General features: G+C 34.0%; 1 protein-coding gene across 6 annotated transcripts; it reads right to left on the reverse strand.

Annotated features, from left to right (window-relative positions):
- Window positions 1–979: 979 nt before the first annotated feature.
- On the reverse strand, window positions 980–18,524 carry LOC125680743 (glutamate receptor 4-like). Of its 6 annotated transcripts, none has more exons than XM_056153887.1 (13): window positions 18,396–18,524; window positions 16,339–16,505; window positions 14,440–14,565; window positions 13,877–14,113; window positions 11,055–11,245; window positions 10,763–10,816; window positions 10,358–10,591; window positions 10,019–10,123; window positions 9,725–9,778; window positions 6,412–6,537; window positions 6,037–6,240; window positions 5,065–5,894; window positions 980–4,602 (listed from the first exon to the last, which is right to left on the reverse strand). In XM_056153887.1, the coding sequence occupies exons 2-13, from the start codon at window positions 16,424–16,426 to the stop codon at window positions 4,302–4,304; spliced, it is 2,550 nt and encodes an 849-aa protein (XP_056009862.1). In that variant the 5' UTR covers window positions 16,427–16,505; window positions 18,396–18,524; the 3' UTR covers window positions 980–4,301. The 6 variants fall into 6 exon arrangements, with proteins under 6 accessions (XP_056009862.1, XP_048776457.1, XP_048776459.1 ...); XM_048920500.2 differs by lacking the exon at window positions 18,396–18,524 and having other exon boundaries at window positions 980–1,227; window positions 4,425–4,602; window positions 16,339–17,993; XM_048920502.2 differs by lacking the exons at window positions 9,725–9,778; window positions 18,396–18,524 and adding an exon at window positions 9,248–9,271 and having other exon boundaries at window positions 980–1,227; window positions 4,425–4,602; window positions 16,339–16,880.
- Window positions 18,525–22,193: the final 3,669 nt, after the last annotated feature.

Below are 22,193 nucleotides of genomic sequence, written 5' to 3' on the forward strand. Positions count from 1 at the left end.
TCGCTTCATAAAAAAGATAGTTACAAAGGTTTTAGTATTATCCAATCAAAATGAAGCGCACGTGCATGCGCGTGCAAATTGGTAATTTCGACCATGCAAATCAGTTAAGGGTCTCAATATCTATCTATGATATGAATTTCAAGCCATTTCAATGAACAACAAAAAAGTTAGACTGATTCCAAAGTTAGTGTACAAATTTTGTAATGAGTGTGCTCGCGCATGCGTGCGCGTGCTGACAAAATAACTATTATTTTTCATATGTACAAATGATATACTATCATCCTAGTTAGGTTTTATATCGCTTCCTTCAATATTCTGATTTTCCATTTTTTGTACCAAAATTGCAATGCACGTGCGCGCGCGTGCATGCACATGCAGACAAAAGGACTATCACTATGCACATCTACAAACGCTATACTATCATCCTGGAAAGTTTCATATCGATCCCTTTTGTAGTTTCTGAGAACACTACCGGACAAAAAAGTACCGGAGAAAAAGAATAATAATAATAATAATAATAATAAGAAACAGAGTAAAAACAATATGTTCCCAAACTTTGTTTGGGGAACATAATAATGCATGCTATTATCATTGCCTGTTAGTATCTATAAATATACACTAAATACTGCATGCTATTATCATTGCCTGTTAGTATCTATACATATTGTTTCACGTTTTTAACTAAAGACAATAACGATACAAACAATTCATTTGCAGATGACTGGTTACGTTATTTCAAAATTGTAAATTTATAAAAATTAGATGATAGAGACAATGTCAATAAAGGTAGGAACTTGCTATTGTTTAGAATCGCGACTTAGACAAATGGAGAGAGTGGCAGCTGGGAAAAGACACTGATTTACCTTGTTAAAACTTTTGTCATTGATTGCCGAGCATCGTTTGGAATTAAAGTTAGTTCCAAACTCATTACCACTATAATTGGCATATGAAGATGGATAAAACAGAAACTAAGCATGGATTAGATCATTATTCGTTTTTATTAAAAAGGTATTCTGTTTCACATACATAATAATGAATTTTATTCAGAGAACACATAGTTGATAAAGTTATGCTATTTAGTCATATTTTGCACCATTTCAAACTCTTCGTGATTGTTTACAGGTGTCATGGCAACATTCTCGATGAGTGCCCCGCCTCTCTAGGCAACATTTACAGGAAACTTTCTCTTTCTTTGATTTCACTATTTTTTCCATTCACATTCTTCTCCTGAAATTATAAAAGTATGGCCTTTCACTTAAATGAAAAAAAAAATCATTGAATTTGAAAAACCGCTCAAAATACATGTAATACGAAAATACAAGTAATTTACTAATAATAGTATGACGTTAATGAATTGAATGACGCATGATGATAATATACAATGTACTGACCAAAGGCTATCAATGATACGTGTAGTATTTATCAAATTTACAATTTTCACCATTACAATTTTCTCAATTTGCATTCTACAAAGTGTGCTAAAAGGCTAAAACGTTTGCTTGAGAAATCTTGGAATACATTGGTGCTTCGCTGTTTGTATAAAGCAAAATCATAATAAAATAATGAAATGGTAATGGAATACTAAATATGAATGTTGAAACCTGTAATTCTGCAGCACATTTTACGATATATTTTGATATATCAAATATCATTAGAGATATCTAACATTGGTACTTTTGAAATATGGTTTGAGAGGATATGCAGATAGAATAGTAACTTGTCCACTGACATGCACAGAAGAGGGCAAAATATCAGTAAACCTAGCCCAAACTTTACACACGGAGAGTCCGGGAATCTACACGGACAGACATTAATTAAATAATATGGATCAAGTAGGAGTGATGTATCTTAATGTGTACCTAAATTATCGACATTATAAAACTTTATTGCGTCTTATTTTTCATCAAACAGGATTTTAAGACGCAAGCGAATCATTTTGGATACTCTACGAGCTAACGATATATATATATATATATGTGTGTGTGTGTGTGTGTGTGTGTGTGTGTGTGTACTTTGACCGCCTAACGTTTATAGTGTTATTTAGAAAATTGAAGATCTAATACATACAACTGTATTTTGATACGTCTTTTAATCGATTTAAAAACAAAACTTATGTCAATAGATCATAAAAGTTTAACAAAAGATGATACATGTCTTTTCAGCAACTGAGTTCTTACAAAGACAATTCTGGAAGGATTTCATTTTTAGTGCACCAACTAACACCTGCATTGAATTTTATATATCTCTTAACAGTTTATATGTATTTACAACATGATTATGTTTAGAAGGTGTATTTCTGAAATATTCAGCATCGTTGCACTTTTCATTGCTAAAAAAAATACACTTTCGGTATCAAAATGCACTTAATACAATACATAATCATCGAGTTTATTTCAGCCTTAATGTAGATGCGATATCAAGAATCAATGCAATATAGTATTTGAAACTAACATTGTTTAGTGAAAAGAAGAAAATATATCATAGTCATTATATCCTGATATTGAAATAGACAGTCCTTGCAGTACAAACGCTTACCCTCAATATAATGAAGAAAACTATGTAGCAAACATCCCTGAATAAATTAAGTCTTTGAATGGATAGTGAAATAAACAATTTCAGATTATTCCTGTTAGTTTGAGATTATAAGCGTAGAGAAGGCAAGTGTTTCTTTAAGCCGGACTGGGAAAGAAAACATGCTGTCTCATGCAGGGAACATTATTTTTTTACCTCTTTTTTCCTGCAAAGAAGGAAATTGCTAATTAAATCATTGGTTCCAAACAAACGAGGTGAAGCGAGATCAAAAAGTGCAAGATCGCAACATGCAGCATATTAAGGACAAACGATGAAGTAGAGAAAATACTATTTAAAAAAACAACAACGGTAGCTTTATACAATAAGATGTGTAAGTCGGGAATTTTATCACTCTCCACCCCTCCCTTCTCTCAACCCATCCACATGATTAAATACAGATGTATCACAGTATAATCACCTTATGGTAGCTATATTAGACATACATGCATATTTTACTATACCTGTATAATTGCATTACTCAATTAACTTTAAACAATGCATCATGATGAATCATAGTCTTTAACGAATATGTATGTTAACTGAATGCTGAACATCGATAATTTGTCGACAGTATTTTGTTTACCGTTTCTTTCCCCAGCATTTAAATCAAAAGACGTTATTTTTTAAAATTAATCATACCCTGACATTTTCGATAATATAGAACAACCCACACTTGGATGTTGCTGCTTTCCGACCAAAAGCAAACGAATACAATTACCTGTGTACACAATCGCATTATCTATTTTCAATAAATTGTCAATAAAATGATAAATTGAAATCACAATTATAACTCACTTTTTTCGAAATTAAACATCATACAATTTATTATTTGTCAGTTGATTTTTATTGGCGGTTTTGTCGTCCCCTTGTCGTGAGAATGTCCCCCTGAGACGGACAAGCTATATTAACTATTCCGATTCATTTGACATAGCTCGAAAGCTGGTGAAATCCCAGAGCTACCAGAATTCCTATCAAAATATTACAGAATTGATTTTACGTCATATTGAAGTATAATTGGTGAAGATCATGTTGCGAATATCTGCAAGGAATTCCCAATGCAAACAATATTACAGGAATGAATGAAATAAATGTATGAAAATAACTCTTCTAGACAGAGTTTTCTTGTCCTCTTTAAAAAAAAACTATTTTGACGGCAATTTTTGTGAGTTTAAATTGCATTTATATTAAATTTTAAAAATATAAGGTACGTTTTTTCCCCCTAGATAATTAGATGTACCTATGTTTTGTAGTTTCACATGAACTAACCTACATGTATACTTATAAGCAAATGTCTGTTCAAATGATGTGGTAATGTGAAAAATCGCAACTTGTTCTACGTTAAAGACTATTAGGTAGTACAAAGTAGCATAATGAATTGATTAATGCACCTGTTTCAACAATGGATGTTGATCTCGTTAATACATTCATACATATTGGTACAGTAACTAGTAAACTGTTGAAACGTTAGATATATATCTCAATATGTTATAGGTATCATTGTTCGTAAGATAATCATACATGTGAAAAATATAATGAAAAATAACTGACGCTGTGATCAAAATTAAACTATTCTACGGCCGTAATTAATTTTTTTTTATCATCTAGCTAAACGGAAATAAAAGTGTTCTATCATCATCTGAATCCACAGGGAGCATTGGTTTACAACTTTTATCTGAAAGTGTGAGGAAGAGGATTTTTGAACGTGAAGTGGAGAGATTCTATTCAATCTATTAAAGTATTTTGCATGTGAAAATAGGAAATACGGTTAAAACACGACGTAAATGTTTACATACACAGTAGTTGATGTTTGGCAGGACGAAAAAGTGTAAAAGAATACACAAAAGAAAACCAACCGTTTTTGCCGCTTTCTTGACGACTTTTGCAAAGTGTTCAAATGCACAGACAATACCAGCCAGGGCAATACCGCCAAGAAGAATGAAGAACACTCCAGCCACGCTATCAATGCTGAGTTCGGACGTCTCGTCTGCTGACGGTTTGGACAGGTCCGGACAGGAGCGGCTAGGCCACCACCTAAAAGTAGCACGCTGTTTATATCAGCATCATAAAATTTGGCAAAACCTAGGATTTCAAACACTATATAGCCAGTTAAATTATATAGCTCTTTTCCGGCAATGGTGAGATTGAAAATTGTCGAGCAGGACGTTAAACAATATACAACCAACCACCGTATATCGGGTACCGTAGATTTGGCGTTGAGAATACTGAGCATATATTTCTTTTAAATAAAGTAATTTGAAATATTTGCACTTTTAACAAATGTATCATTTATATGAATAAACTTTTGGCGCCTTTATTTTTGGCAAATTTTCTCGGGACAAAAAGCCAACATTTTCAGCGTGCAAAATGACCCAATATAGCGCAACCAGTTCTATTGTTTGTGATGCATATTTTCTTTCAACGAAAACGCCTGAAGGTCATAGTCCAAGAGAATCTTGTTTATTTGATTTCAATGAAACGATGACCACAGCTTACTTATTTTCCAGTTGATGAAGCATCCCCGTGTCACTAAGCTTCAGAATGGCCATAGACAAGTCCTCACGGTAGATGGCACCAGGGGGAACACCGATACCAAAACCTTTCGGGTCAAAATGTGGACCTATCTCCATGAACTGGCAATCTTCTATCGTTTTATACTTATTCACAGTTGTGTCCCAGAAGAATGCATAATTTCCCTGCTTAACCTTTTGGAATCCTTCGTCCGTATTGTCTACCATAGAGGATGGGTCGACCTCGGACATCTGCGCCCACATTTTGGCAAAGTGTTCAATATTTGTATTTTTGAAGAAAAACATAATTCCACTGCTTTTCACAGTACCATATTTAATTTTGGTCTGAGATGCCAAGTCAGTGACTGATTTTATTGGGGTATTAATCTTCTTGACTGTCAGGAATGCAGCCAAATTAGCTGTGTACGATGATATCAAAATGAGTGCAAAAAACCACCATGCACTTGTTAATATTCTACCCGGAAGTGTTGACGGAGATGCGTCCGTATTTCCTTGTAGCAGAGATCCGAAGACAAACCAGAAACTCTCTCTGAATGAAATTGCCGGATATTCTTTGTTTTGGCGTATACCAAATTTTTCCAGAAAGTACAGTATGACGCTTACCATCACAAAAGCGCCAAATGTACAGTACCAAACGTTTTTATGAAGAGGATTTAAGAACTCAAAGTATGATTGTTCAGACTGAGGAACTCGCATGAGAACACTTATGTAACGTGTCATAAACGGCTTGGTGAAATCCACCGCCTCCTCTCTCTGTGAATTAATGCTGAGTGGAGCAACTAGCATAGTGGCATTCTGCAAACAAGGACAGTGGCAGTGAACGAAGAAAATTGTGAAATTTTTACGGAACATTTACTGATATCATTATTATTCGCAGTACTGAACCCTCTTATGATCCAAACACAGCATTGCTAATGGGTGCAGATGTACAACTTACCCCAGCTAGCAGCTCTCCTATCATACCATTCCACTCCCCGTTTTCCATTTTGGTACCGAATTTGCCATCGTGTACCAGATAAATTTCGAAGTTGAAGTCAAGCATTTTCGCCACTTCTGTAATCAGATCCACAGCGAATCCCTCATAACGGTCATTTCCCAAACGCTGCATGTAATCTCTCTTCTGCATCGTAAAAGGCTTCTCCTACAAATCATTAACATGTAACATTCCACTTTTATCTGGATTTGTGGTAACGACAAACAGGATTATTAATTTACATCAACGGCGGTGCTTTGTAATTCAGTTACAATGTCATATTAATTTCATCTTTTGATCGGTTTGATAAGCTGTTAATGTTGTTAAATATTTACGTACCAATATCATAACAACAGAAACTGTTCTTCCTTTTAAAGGAAAGGAATAATTTCTGTTTAATCTTTTCACTTCCTCAAAGTGAATACGCGATTCTGACGTGTTGTGATGAGACCTCCACACCCCAACCTAACGAAGATAATACACATATGATAATCCAAATAATTGTAACTCAGCCCAAAATGAAGTCTTTCTAAATCAAAATGGAGCATGGTATTTTAACACTGTAAAAATTGTTTTAAAAACTAAAGACCCAAATTCTGCTCTTATCATACGAATCAATGAATTACCTTTCAATGAAATTATTCTAGTGAAAATATTTCAAACTTCAACACATAATCCATATATCACTTTATTAACACTTTTTCTTTACAAATTTTCGTTTAAAAATTTGCTTGAATAGAAATTGAAACTAGTTTGGTAGAAAATTGGGCACATTTCGTATTGTTAATGAATAAATGTGTAAAACCTGCAGCTTGACCCCTCGCTAAAATGAAGATGTAACTAAACTACTTAATAATCGGAAGTAGGTACATGTAACAGAATCAATATTGGTCACGATATGGTAACCCCTTTCAAGATTGAAAACTCAAAATGACAAACACTGAGAAACATATTTATACCTTATTCAGATTTAAAAAAAATGCTTGGAGAATATATTTTGTGTAAATAACACACGTACAGGCATGTCACTCCTCAATGTAACTATATCAAAACTATATTGGAAAATATTGATTTTTACCTTTCCAATGTTCTTGCTTTTAATATCTTTGATACAAATTACTCGTTTACCGATCAAGATATATGGCTCACGGCGGGTGTCACCGGTCGACAGGGGATGCTTACTCCTCCTAGGCATTAGATTAATTACTGTTCGTTATATATTATTTCCTCATGAATGCTCTACAGTTGTGAACAATGCGCGTATGAATATAAAACTACTCTTTTTTGCATAACTTTACTACAAAAACCTAGCAAATATGAATAGACATAAGGTAGACCAAATGTTGTCTGATATTTGTAATTTGCTGCAAATTGATACCCATTGACTTTCATACTGAATATATTTACAACAATTCTGACATTTTCAGACAATAAGAATTAAAAGTTTAGCACGATATAAAATCAAGTAAGGGTACCGGGTCATTGAAGAAAGATAAAATAATTACTGATTTTTTTGTATGTCCTATGTAGAACACCGTGACTATATCAACTATCTCTACCAATTTTGAAATATTCGCTTCTTTGAATTTTGCATATAACAGTTACACACTTTTTAATTTGTAATATAATCATTATACAATGTAATAGAAAGTATATCATAATCATTTGATATTTTTTGTTATCAATTTCATATTTTGTCAAAATGTTTCCATGGTAACAAATGGTATAAGCCCTCTTGCCGTTTATTTTCTACATTATCGGTGCTACCATTGCTACAGTCTAAAAAAATTCTGGTCATAGAAAATAACGTGTTTCGCTAAAAGTCCATATTGGTAAATTGATAAATATTTGACATTGTTCAATTCGTGCTGATTCTTGTTACCAAGGGTTTAGCATGGATACATTTGTCGTCATAAACCTTTTAATGTAAAATTAAACTATTTAAAGTAAAAACAATCCCTGTGGTAAATTGCAAAATTATCCGAATAGAAATTGAAACCAACGTTTTTGCCATTTTTTTGCCATGGTAAGGCCTATAATTTCCTACTGGATAGGTTCTATATGTAACTCCCGATAGGCGTGGATTCAAGGAATATATGACCATTATCGTTCCTTACTGGTACAAAAAAGTCACACGTGATTCTAAATATAGAGCAAAAAACCTATACGTTCGAACATTCCTACCCGTTCTCAGGATATCCACAGGAACCAATCGTGTTTCTGTTATCGAGTTATAACATTGTTTAAAGTATATCGAAAATCTTATTATGTATGTCAAAGATGAAGTGGTTACAGAGAATGGAAGATTTAGCTATGTACCGAAACATTGGGAGTGACATATCTTAAACTATCTGCTGCTAAGGAAACACGCGTAAAGCAGGGTGTATAGCGAAAGAAACATTAGTAAATGCAAGTGGTCCAAGAACATTTTCCACTCTACCGTTGCTGAATTAAAGATCAAGAAAAATATTTGTGGTAATCTGTTTTCCTAATTAAGAAATGGTGACATGATTTCCCCCACCCAAAAAATCGTCAAATTCAAAGAACATTGCTTGGTGACCATGGACGTCTATGGTCACTTAAAGATCCCAGTTACGGGGTCATTCTGTAAAAGTACTTCTGACTATGGCAATCATAACAAATATTTAGTTATAAGCATAAATTTTGGTTTTATTTCTAAATGAAATATATATAAATTGATTAAAATTTATATACAATCAATTATTTGCAAAGATTCTTCAAAAAGGGTGTTTTGGGACAGACATTTTGGTATTAGTAAAAGTGAGTCCAAAAGTTTTCTTTAGAGGTATGCAACCAATGCTAGTCCCCAGTCCTATGTGGGAGAAATTTTGTAATAATCACATATATTTACAATGTAAATATCCGAGTAATTTCGTTTTCTTAGTCAAACAAACATAACAAAATGAGCACATTCTGCAAGACAAGCCAAGATGATATATGGCTTTAGATATCCTATATTTCAATTGTTTAATATCTACGTATTACTGTTCATTACGGTGATATCCTTGAAGTCATTTTTTAGAAATATCCAAAAGGGCGCCTTTCCTTTTAAATAGTATTCATCATGTCACCATTTCCTGTGTGGGTTGATTTCAGCAGTGAAAGCCACACCTTCTAGTAAGCAAGCTAAGAAAACAACACTAGCCTGACATACCGATGTGCTGGAAAATTCGTGGCCCTGTTTTGGAAATGCAAGCAATGTATACATGTACTTTCATAGTAAAAGCCTTCGTCATTCACAGCTACATGAAAACCGAAGAACAGAGGGAATTGTTCACGATTTGATGTCTTTACAATTGATAACATTTGCTATACGCAGAATGACCTGAAGGTGATATATCAAATTGATATTCCTGAAATATGATTGGAAATTTATCTTAATTCATAGTGAAAAATTCCCTCTGTGCTTTGTATAATATGCATTTTCATACGATTTCCCATGCATTTTCTCAAATATAAGAAATGCGCATCATTCGCTTTGCAGGTCACAATTGGAAACCGTATACGTGCTGCAACGCTTACATGGGTCTACATAGGCTGAAACAAGATGAGCACATAAAGCTATGACGTAAAATATTACGTCAACTGTCTCTATACCCTCTACCTTACTTGTTTTATGCACACTGCTTACATTATATGATAATAACCCGTCCTTCCAATACTCGTTATCTCTGGTGACAAACCTCTACATAAAAATTCACAAATCTTATATGAAAATATATAGCTTTGATAGCGATATAAGTTAAAGTATATGAAACTTGACTTGCTCGTCAAGAAACGCATTAAAGGATATTGCTTTTCACTATTCCTGCCTAAATTTTCCATTGCTATATCATAAACTGAAACCCAGTAGTAATACTTCTCATTCAATATAGAAATGAAAACTAGAGTGTTGTATGAATTCGGGTCTATGTGAGTTCTTTACCTGTAGAGAATCAAGACCCTCTATCTCAGACAGTTTGATGGTATAATTGTATCGTCTGCCACCGGGACCAAATTCTATATCGCCAGTGTAGCCAGGAATTCTAATCTGTAAACAAAATTATTGATACACGTACCTCCTGCATTATAGTTAAAACACCTGGTAGTACATGTAAATATAATCAAGTAGTACATGTAGATATTATCAAAGATATTTCAAAATTTTGAAGACATATTATGCACATACCTCTACGGTTCAAAATGAGTTTTAAAAAAGCTAATTGGTTTCTTAGAAATGAAAAATTGAAAGGCAAAGCTTGGAAAGATTGTACAAAAAATTGACCTTTCTCAGTTCCTCCGCAATGGATGTGGCAGTATCACTTCGCTGAACCTCTTTGGCCCTTGAAAGCGTTACATTTAGCACCTTTAATGAGTCCGCCGCGAGACTAATGTTGAGGCGCTGCATGTTGTCCACGGTTGATATCTCATTCCTGCTATCAAACTCCATGAGTCCAAAGACCGTGAAGTTCAAAAAGACATCCGGAAAATTCTTAAATACTGGAACCAACTGGTCCCCCTATAAAACGTTAATCAATGTGAAAAATGAAATCAAAATTCATATCAAATTTGATTTATCATATAAATAATTCTGGTTAGCAAATGCATTTGTCTTTAAAAATTCCTTTGAAATTTCAAATTACTACGTCACAAATATATTGATGCATTCATGTATTAAAGAAGATAGTACCGGATCGTAGAAAAACCACTCAGACGGTTGTGATAGCATTGCCAAACTTCTAGCCTGGACAAATGGAAAGTTAGACAGAAACAATTACATCTTCAAAAATACAAAACATGTCTGTTTTAAAAATGAAACTTTATAGTCCTTACTGGGAGTGTAAAATTCGTTATTTTCTATTCTTTTAAAAATAGTCTTTTAATTCAGATACATTAATGTAATTCATTTAATTAACCAAATTATCACAATATACACTGTACTTCAATGTCATAAATTTCTTTTCAAGTAATTGAATACTCACCTGGTCCAGAATGATTTGAGTGTGATCTTTGGAGCAGAAAATGATGCTTTTTTGGACAAAGGCCTGTCTCATACGTACTAGGTGGTCCCTTACTTGTTTCTCTACAACCTTGTCATTCGAGTGAGGCTGAACATGCCAGGATTTTACCGTCATATCATGATTGGTCAACAACTGCTCCATAATGTACACGCCTAAAGTGTCAGACAATCACATTTGTACTGGTTTAGTTGAATCAGTTATTCAAGTCGAGGGTTGATTATCACTAATAAAGTTTGTAATTTCTTATTATTGCTAGGAGGTAAATCTTTGGATTGTAACATTCCGGTCAAACTGTACCAATGAAACTTGGGCTGTAGATTATGGAACATATTGTATCAAATGCTGTCTGCCGTGTTTCATACCAATTGTTATGCCGTTCTTTGTACATTGATTTTGACTGCAGATTCTTGAATTTATCTGAGCAAAATATAGGGCTCACGGCGGGTGTCGCTGGTCAAAAAGGGATGCTTACTCCTCCTAGTCACCTGATCCCACCTTTGGTATTTCTAGGGGTCCGTCTTTACCCAACTCTCTATTTTGTATTCCCTATAGGAGTTATGCGATTGATCACTGTTCGTTATGTTCACCTTTTCATCAATGAAACTGAAACCATAGATTACAGAATATGCTGTATGAAAAGGTGAAGATAACGAACAGTGATCAATCTCATGACTCCTGTAAGGAATAGAAAGTAGAGAGTTGGGCATACGCGGACCCCTGAATATTCCAGAGGTGGGAGACGGTGCCCAGAAGGAGTAAGTATTCCTTGTCGACCGGTCACATCCGCCATGAGTCCCATATCTTGATCTGGTCAACGGAGTAATCCGTTGTCAGAATCAGTGTGCCAAGAACGGTCTAGAATTGGTATGAAACACGTCAGACAGCATTTGACCCAATGACAGGTTGCATTGGCAAACTAGATCGTTATAACGACCGTAGAATTTGCGAAATGCTAAATTTAAACGAGAATGTTTAAACCCAGTAACATCAACTTGTTTGTCAGTAACCTGCCTAGATTTAAAAACTGGTCATACGCAGAACAAACTCTTGTGTATCGAATCAGTTGAGAGATGTAAACACCATATACAGGTGAGAATGGAATATTACTACATATATATGGGAAGTTGACGACGAGGAAGCCGAAATCATCCCATTTGAAATGAGTTGTTAGTTTGCTGTTAATATTTATTTTCAATAAAATATCTAATTACGAAGCAGATGTGGTGTCTTCTATTTCGAGTTAATTGGAATATATCGAATTGACAATGCTAATAGATAAAACGTCGTCGATAAATCTAAATGTCGCGTTGAAGGCCACAGGAAGAAATATTTTCTACTCCTGTAGGAGCTTTTGAATAAAGTCTGTCTCATAAGAATAAGAAATGGGGTTGTAGATTACATAATATACTGTATCAATGAAACGGGGATCGTAGATTACGCGTACTTTAGCTGTAGATTCCAGAACACAAAACAATATCCATTATAGTGAATGGTCCCTGAGATGGATAATTGAAAACATGTTATGAACAAAGATTTCAAATCAATTTAACAGATAATAATTGTATACAGCATTTTGATACGAATAAAGTTTTTTTTTATTATGTTCATTAATCTTCTTTACAACCTGTATATAAAATGCAAAGACTTCACAAAAATGCCTTTGGATATCAGGATATTTAACAAAAATATTTTAGAGAAGGTTTTGAAATCAAGAAAAAAGGTGAAATATTGCTTTTAATGCAGTGACAGTAGACTGTACTTTAAGCAGGTGCTATTTGTATCTACATAACATCTATAGATAAAAGCCAAGAATTCAAGAAAACCCACGTATCGATTTAATGATTGATTACATTAGAATGATAAGTTTTCAACACTTTTTACTCAAGAAATCGTAATGATCCAATGTGTTACCAACACAGGAGGGCAAAAAAGAAGGATGGACAAGCATTTTATCTTAAGTTGACGTTCTTCATACTGAAATGTGCCATATTTGTTTATCAGACAGCATGACAAGACGTCATAAAACTTTTCTCCCAGACTTTCGTCAATCATTATGTTTTCGTAATCAAATCAGGCATGTTCGTGTCTTGATTATGTCTTCGTCTACCACAGAGCACCCTTCATTGTACCATATGCTCATGTGATGAAACAGATTATGTAATAGAGAGATACGTGAGATTCACAGGTAATGGAATATCTTTCGGAATAAATAAAGTATAGATCAATGTAATTCCTTCATATCTGGTAGATTCGCCCACCTCTGTAAGATGGTAAATCCGCACTCTCCCTCACAGCTAAGTAATGTATTATTTTTTCTGCATATCCTAATGTTAAGGTAATACTTATCGAGTAATTAAATAGCTCAGATCAAGCGCACCTAATCTTTAGCATTTTTTTCTTTTCCATATGTTTTATTTCTAACACTGATTGAATTTAGAGGATAAATTGACAGCTTCCTCAGCTATGATGAGCATAAACGTATCGGATCTGCCTTCCATCCTTCTGTTTTTATTTGCTTTAAAGGTTATCTTAATCTATTGTTTGTTTTGTTTATAGGTTAACTTAATCTTTATTATTTGTTTTGTTTATCGGCAAGGCATCAATAAACATTCGCGTCAAACCAGAGAGCTAAAGTATAAGTTGTTGCCATTATATTGAGATCAACAAATAAAGAAATAAACAAATAGCAACAATATCAGTTAACTTCGCTTAAAGAGTCTGCATTTAAAACTAAAACGTCATTAAATTCATATTCTGCAAACGAAAGAAAATAATTATCATACCCCTTATGTCATCATAAAACAGGCTGACTTTGTCCCAGCCATAGCTCTTGGTCATATCAAATATGGCTTGACTGAAGTCCTGTAAAGGTGGTAGAATTTGGAATGTATATTTCAGGTTGCTTCTAGCGGCGGTTGTACATATGTATGGAATTCTCAATTTGTCAGCTACAATGCCCGTAGCGTCATCATATGGACCAAGAATGACGTCAATTTGGTTATTGGTAAGGAAGTCCTTGACTGTAATACCAAAGGTTAAAGGCCAAATCACGGATAATTCTACCATATTTGTTCACAAATCAATTTGACGAAGAGGTGTCAATTAAAAGAAAGGGTTTATATTTGAAAGGTACTGAATATTTCAAAATGAAAGAAAATATTCAAGATATCTGAAGAAAGGAAACAGATCTAGATGAAATGAAACTGAATCAGTTTCAAATGTTCCTGTTCAATATATACGCTTTTCACAATTCAAAATGTAGGTTTTTTGATAAAATACATTAAACATTAAAATACATTAAATAAAAGTTTATAAAGTATGTTGGAAATTGATTTACAATATTTACCTTTTAGCATTTTATCATACTGTGATTTCGGCTTGGGAATAACAATGTTTGACATTGTGGAGGGATATGAAAGGTTGGTTTTCTCCAGCAAATTAATGTAGATGGGTTTCCAAGTACTAACGATTCCTACAAAATCCAAGGCAGAATAAAAAGATGTGATTGTCATTGAGTAGTTTTGTACATTGAATGAATGTATTTTGTTTAAATGCTTCATCGACCAATCTCATGTTCATGAGTATGCATGGCCATTATGAGTATACAAAGATACAAATTGTTTGTCACTACTAAACACAACCACTCAACGAAACTTCTTGTAATATTCCTCTGAGATTGGAAGAACTTCATCTGATACGATGTCTCTAATTACAGAAAATTTAAGTCCTCAGATCATCTGTTCTTGTGAACAAAAAGAGATTTTGTAAAACTGAGACCTTCTAAATTCAAATACGGAGAATCCCATACTCATGTACTTGTACGCTCGGCATACACGTCGTCTTCTGAAATGTTGACGAAAATAACTTAATTTTTCTACAAAATTCATGAAAAGAGGTATGCATAAACTATTGCTCAATTTTACACAACAAACATTTTCGATAGATTTCCTCGATGTTGATATTTATATTTGCTGTTCAATCCTTTAGATGTTACGTATGTCATGGTATATATATATATATACATATACATATATATATATATATATATATATATATAATGAACATGTTTGTATGGTAGTATTATATACCATTGAACATAAAGAATTTATATTTGTTAGCATCACATATTTGCTTTACAGTAAGAAACAATCAAAACATTGTCCTCAAATGCACCTTGAAGTTTCATGAAACAGAAAGCTAGTAGAAAGGTTAGGTTAGAAGGACATTTTAGAACCTGTCCTTGAACACAGAAACAAACCAGTGGATTTTTGATTTATCGAAATATTTCTCTGTAAGCAAAATAATCAACATTCTAATTTCGATCTCTCAGTAGGTCCAACGCACCTAGTTATTTCATTTCAGTGAAATGTAATGGGAATACTCAGCAGAAATTGTGATAGACATTTTGGCATCTAAAATACAACGTCAGCTGGGTTGTTCTCCTCCATATACTAATAATCTGTAATGGTAAACGTATCAAAACATGTAAAATTTCGCAAATCTAGGTCTGCTCTCTCATTGTTTATGTGTGTTATCGAAATGAAATTTATTTAAGGAAACTTTCACTGCTATGTTTACTTTTAGTTTAAGGCATCGACCTCTTTTAGCAATGAAACAAATAGAAAAAAATATGTTACAGTATATGCGAACTTTGTAAAGATTTGGGACATGTGGGGGACTAAGACACTAATTAAAGCAAGTGACATCAAAGCCTGACTATAGGCGGTCACTTCTGGTTCTTAACAGTGGACGAAGAAACTTTGGCTATACGTGTAGCAAATTAAACATAAATGTTGAGCTGAACTTTAAATCATCACAATGTGAGAGAGCAGGACTGTCTGCGTTGTAACTTGCGCAGTAACTTTTAGTGGCTTAAAAGTATTGCAAATTGCATTTAATTAAGGATTTAGGAGAAAATAACAATACGTGTATATCATGCCTATTTCCACAGACAAGAAAATTACCTCTATTAAGATAGCTTTGTACATAAAATGGAGACCAGTTATCACAAACTCGTTCTACATCGCTACATGGTCAAGTATGGCTGCATCATTTACAGAACGAAATTATTTATGAACTTGATGAAGATGGTCGCATGACTTCACACATTTTCCCTCTTCAGTCCAGATTAGTCTTTAGCATCTTATACGACTAGGTATTAACAGGTAAGTACAGGTAATTACTGGCAACGCATCTTAGATGAACACTACGACATAGAATTGGGATAATAATAGAGATCACTTACCTATCTTCAGATGGAACGGTTCCTCCGCGATGACGTCATAGAGCGTGACCATAACGCCAATCACGAACCAGAAGAAGCGTTGTTCCATTTCTGTTGTCCACCGTCAGGCGACTCTTTCCATTCCGCTCAAGCCACCAGGTCTGACGGCTATCCAAATATCGTAATCACTGAATTATAACATGTTTTATGTAGAAGTACTCGATCAACGAAGAGTTTCGTGTGGTACAGAATTTGGTTCTGATCAACAAGCATCAGTGGATAGTCAAGCCACGGCAGAGTATTCACTACAACAGCCTGAGATCGATAATCGTATAACCTATCAAACCAGCAATGGGAGAACTAGAAATCAATGTTGGGAGGTTTTTCTATCTAATGAAGTTTAGATCATTAACTACTATTACTATACTACTACTCTTTCTCTCTCCAATAAGTACATTGTTACCGTCAACAGATAGGAACAATGGATACATTTATCATTACTTATGGTTCAGTTAAAACATCACCCTGTTGTATATTTAAACAAGATCTATACCAATTAAACACAATATGTGCTTGAAGGTTAGTGCATTCGCAGGTGCTGGTAAGGATGCTTTATTTTACAAATTATTTTCTCTTGGTCAGCAAACAAGCGGACGCACGGCAACTCTAAACGAACCCAAACATTAAACACATGTAATTGTATCAGACAGGTCGGAAGATTTAGGGGTAATGGTTGAGATTTTATAAAAATCAAATGTGTATCCGTTTTTTGAATGTTGCAGTAACAGATGCCAAATTCATTCACATTTTGTACCTAAAACATGATTCTTTTCCCCCACAACATAACACGTGATCTTGTATGATGAAATCTTCATCGTAATTTGGCAAACAAATCATCAAATGATCCACTAAAAATTATATGAAACAAAGCAGTTCACTTAATTTCATAGAGTTCTCAAGATTTAGAATTTAATCTAACTCATGTTTGTATTCGGAGAATCGTTTTACTAGAACAGAGACAATTTTCAAAAATAATCAAAAATGTATAAGATACCTTATCAATAATTCTGGTGAGAAATCAATCATATGAAATTGAAAAAACAAACAAACACCCCCCCCCAAAAAAAACCCAACAAAAAACGGGATCGATTTCAAATATTTGAAGAATTTTTCTTTCTCAACTACATTGTCTTTCCCGGATAGCTTGGAATTTGGGAGATATATCTGGCAGCAAGTATCAAATGAAAAAATGGAAGGCGAATTCGAAGCAAATACACAATTCGGATACATAGAATAATTATGCAGAAATATACCACACAATGTGTTTTGTTTAATGGGTTGGATATACATAGCCCCTATCACTGTTGGTGATTTTTATGTCATGATTTTTTAGGTTAAAGATGGTAAATTATTCATATCGTCATTCAACATTAAATACTCTCTGGAATAGCTTTCACCTAAAAACCTTTAGCCCTAGGTGTTGCTTATTGATTGCTTTTAATCCTAAATCAGAAGTAGGGGCATTGTCGCAAACTTTATGAGGTATTTCAACATTTCCATAATTATATTGTTTGAAAATGTTACTAATTATCTCTAATGAAATATTTATCTTATTCATATACAAACATATTGATAAAATATAAGAGAATCATCAAATTGATCACGAGTCAAATATTTCAAATAGAAGCATCATTCGATATCACGAGTCTTAGAAATATCGATAGGAAGCGGAAGTGATGCGCGGAATTTTGCAAGTAAACAAACTGCATAAGGTGGCATTGCCTTGAAAGTACACGTGTTTTTACTTACCACTGGAACAATGACTCGTGCTTTTTTCTGATCAATATATACTTTATGTCAGGCCGACCGAATCAAACACTTTCACTGTTTATGAAAAACTAATATACAAACCTCAAAAATCATACCATAAATTCGTCTTAGACTTCAACAAAGTGCCCCTTAGTGTAAATACCCATTCTTCCTCCCATAATTAACTCACTGGGTGGTAGATTGACCTCAGTTCAAAACAGGTCAAAGACGTTTAATATCTAAATATATTGCAATATCAATACACTCACTGCCATGAAATCATAAGAAGATACGGTACTATCCCATGGGGTTGTGATAGGCTCCAGCAATTGAATTCGAAATCCAACTGTGATGCTTTGCACATTGGACGATTTATGATACAATTAAAAAGAATTAGTAAAACATTTAAATTTCAGCCTACATCAATTACCATTAGGACAACACCTATTTCATATTTTTATCACGCTTTCCTACATAGTTTCAATATTTTTTCCATTTTATCTATGTAGGCACATGAGAAGATTAATCAACGGTGCTCCCAGGCATGTGATCAAGTAGTGCTGAAGTCAGGTTCCTCCAAATCTTTTTCTATAGAGCGGAATCATTTTTAAAGAATTTTGAACATTTGAGCATTGTCAAGTTTAGCAAATGTAATGTATAATCTTTTACAATATGCGTTGCTAATTTTCTATTTATGTATCAAAATATCTCCCTTTGATGGATCGAGACTGGCGTGCCATTACATAAGTTTGCTCAATAAAACATTTATCTTAAAACTATACACGAGCTGAAAAGAAGAAGATATGATCATACTCAACACTCTAAATGTATTTGTCAGCAGCAGAGCTTTGGATTATGCTGTTAAGGTTAAAACGTCTGTAAAAAGAAATACAACTCGTGTTCATCCACAGACACGATCCATCGTCTAGGGGAATATTTAGTGATATCAGTATCAAATCAATATGCAATTATATTTAATCTTTTTGTCATTACAATAAAAATTATGTCACATACTACTGACATAGTACACTGTATACATATGCATTAATTATATACCTTATTAATATCTACATGTATGTTACATGGCTACTTTGTTTATTTCAACCAAGTGTGTACTTATAATACACACATGTGGTGTCCTTGTATCTTAGGAGAAGGCTAATATAGACTCTGTCTGCTGCCTATACCTACCATGGTATACATAATATAACATGTTTTAAATAACACTATATCATTTACTACGACTTTACTTGGTTAACACAAAATATTGACTATTTGATATACATGTATACGGAAACCAAGGTTTTTTGATAAAATTTCTTCTTGTTGACTTTGTTCTACTACATGTAAAATTGTGTCTTGATTTCGTAACAAATGAATATTGATGAGATGAATGTGCAGTCGACAGGTCTAGGATATTTGCACACCAACGTCCCATTTCATGAAAAACATTTTTATATAAGACCAAACTTTTGACTCTGACCTAATATCATTTTGAAAAAAAAATTGTTTTAAAAATCGATTGCTTACAATTTTCTGATTGATATCTTCAATTTCATATGGACATGACGGGGAACAGAATCAAACATTACACTTTCCGGGCACAGTCCTTTTGATTTTTAAAAAAACCAACATGGCCCTGAATGACAAAACTCTCTGGTACCGTTCTTTTAGCCACATGCTACACAGAAACTTACAAAACATGACCTTTTTATTTAGCCACTCGCACTTTCGAGTTTTGGGGTGAATGTGCAAAAGAGCAATATTGCGAGGACAATGAAGCGATGGTAACGGGGCGATACTACATGTATATCGCAACTTCACATCGTCGCCTTCGTTGTCGTCTTTTCACTTCCTCGCTTAAGGAAGTTTCAATCTACACATGCTCAAGATGAATAAATTAATTATTAGAATCTAATTTCATCTGGGCTGCACTATCCCCGAATGATATCACTATCCATAAAGAATTTTGGGATAGAGTACAACTTTGTTTCCTGAAAGAAAGTTGTTTCATATCTTCGTAATATAATGTATTTGTCATATATGTACTGATCAGGTTCCTGTGCAGTTTGTGACAGCAGGGGCGTAGCTTCGTTAGAATCGAGTAGGCACGTGCCTACACATTTTTTTTTCGTTTTCAAAACACATCTTTGTCTATAGATATTTGCAAAAAATAATATGTTCATATATATTTCTAGTTTTTTAAAATCGGATATAAAATTATTATGCCGTCGGGCCTTTTCCTTTTATAATGCATTCTACATGATATAAATGATGGTTGCATATTTTCTATAAACTTTTGGTGATCACATTGACTCACTGGACTTAACAGTTTGAAATCTTTGAAAAGTTGTAAACTATTTAATGTATATTGCAATTATTTTGATGCTCATGCTCAGAGTAGTGCAAATGAGTCCCAACATTTCAAAAAATATTTCGGGGGTGACACCCCCCCCCCCCCCCCCCCCTTGGGCGCTTCGCACCTCGGTCGAACCTAGCTTCATCTTTCGGGCCTACACATTGAAATAGTCCTAGGCTACGCCCCTGCTGGACAGGTAAATTATTCTAAAATAAGTACATTTAAATATTTTGTAGATATATGAATACACTTAGATATAGCATGTCCAGTTGATATATTATATTCCTATCTGCATTAAAAGACGCCATTTTCTGGTTTCACGCCCGCATATTGGCAACTTCCTATTGCGAGGAAGGGGCAAAAGTGCGAAGTTAAGGAAGCGAAAGCAAAAATGCCGCTTTCCTGTTTTAGCCTTCGTCGTCGTCTCGCTTATTCCCTGAACGCGAAGGAGCGAGTGCCCTGACCTGATCAGAACACCATAACAAGGACATGGCAAAAGAAAATAATTCAGAAAACGTCTAAAATTGTCTGAATTTGTTTTATTTAAAAATGAAATTGACAATGAAATGTGTATCCTCTTCTTTTTGGATTTTCTGATGGCTAGTAATTAAAACATTTGCAAGTTATATTGTAAAGAACTACAAGAGGGTGTGAGGACAGCCCGTTCGGGCCCTGAAATATTCAAATATTTTTGATTTCTGTAAATCATTGGTTGACCAATACTACATGTATTTTCATATACCGGTAATTTTGAATTTCAGATTTAATAAGAATATGTTACTGTAATTACATTAAGAATGAAGGCTACATTCAACTATTAGCAACCTAGTTAATTCTTTTTTATAGTTATTGCCACTCTGTTAATTCGAATGTTCGAATCAACTTGTATTCTAAAGTGCTAACGTCTTGTTAGACTGGTGACGAGACTGAATGGCCTTTCATGATTCAATACGATCAGTATGGGGATTTTTCAGGATTCCATCGCGACGATTACAATAGCACTTGGAGTCTCATCAACACAATTGATTTCTTATTGAACGGGCAAATCTGCTTTTTTTTAACATGATGAATGCAGATGGAGACTCTGAAAGGCCTTGATTAGAAAATCAGTTTCTTTTATTCAAGCCATTGCCTCCATGGACAAGATTGGGTGAAGTAGGCCTTGACAGACTTTTTTAAATCTCACTACGCCACTATTCTATGCATTTATGTTAATCATATCTGACATGATGGGCAAACTGTAATATAAAAATCTAATGTTTAAAATATTTTTCATCAGTTGCTTTATTGTAATGTTTAAGTAACTTTGTGCATGGTGGGAAAATGCTAAATGTTCGATTTATCATTGCACTAAAATATTGATATAATTCAAAATTATGTTAATTTCATAGAAAATGTATGCTCAATAGTTGAACTGTTTTGATTTATTGCACTTCCTGCAACACTGTAGACGATTATGTTTGCATACAATTGTTTGTTTGAAAATATATTGCCTATGTTATTCAAATCTAAGCGTTATGGTATACACGTATTGATGTGATTAACACTGACGTCACCGGAAACACGAAACAGATACTGATTTGACGTGGTGTGCCTCTCCGTGTTCATCGTAGACTATTAAGCGTTGAAATTAGTATTAGACATGGTGTGCTTTTTCTCATGAATTTTACATCTAGCCTTGATTACCACACGGGGAATATAATCGAAG

Source organism: Ostrea edulis, chromosome 2, assembly GCF_947568905.1.
Source record: "Ostrea edulis chromosome 2, xbOstEdul1.1, whole genome shotgun sequence".
Taxonomy (NCBI): Eukaryota; Metazoa; Mollusca; class Bivalvia; order Ostreida; family Ostreidae; genus Ostrea; species Ostrea edulis.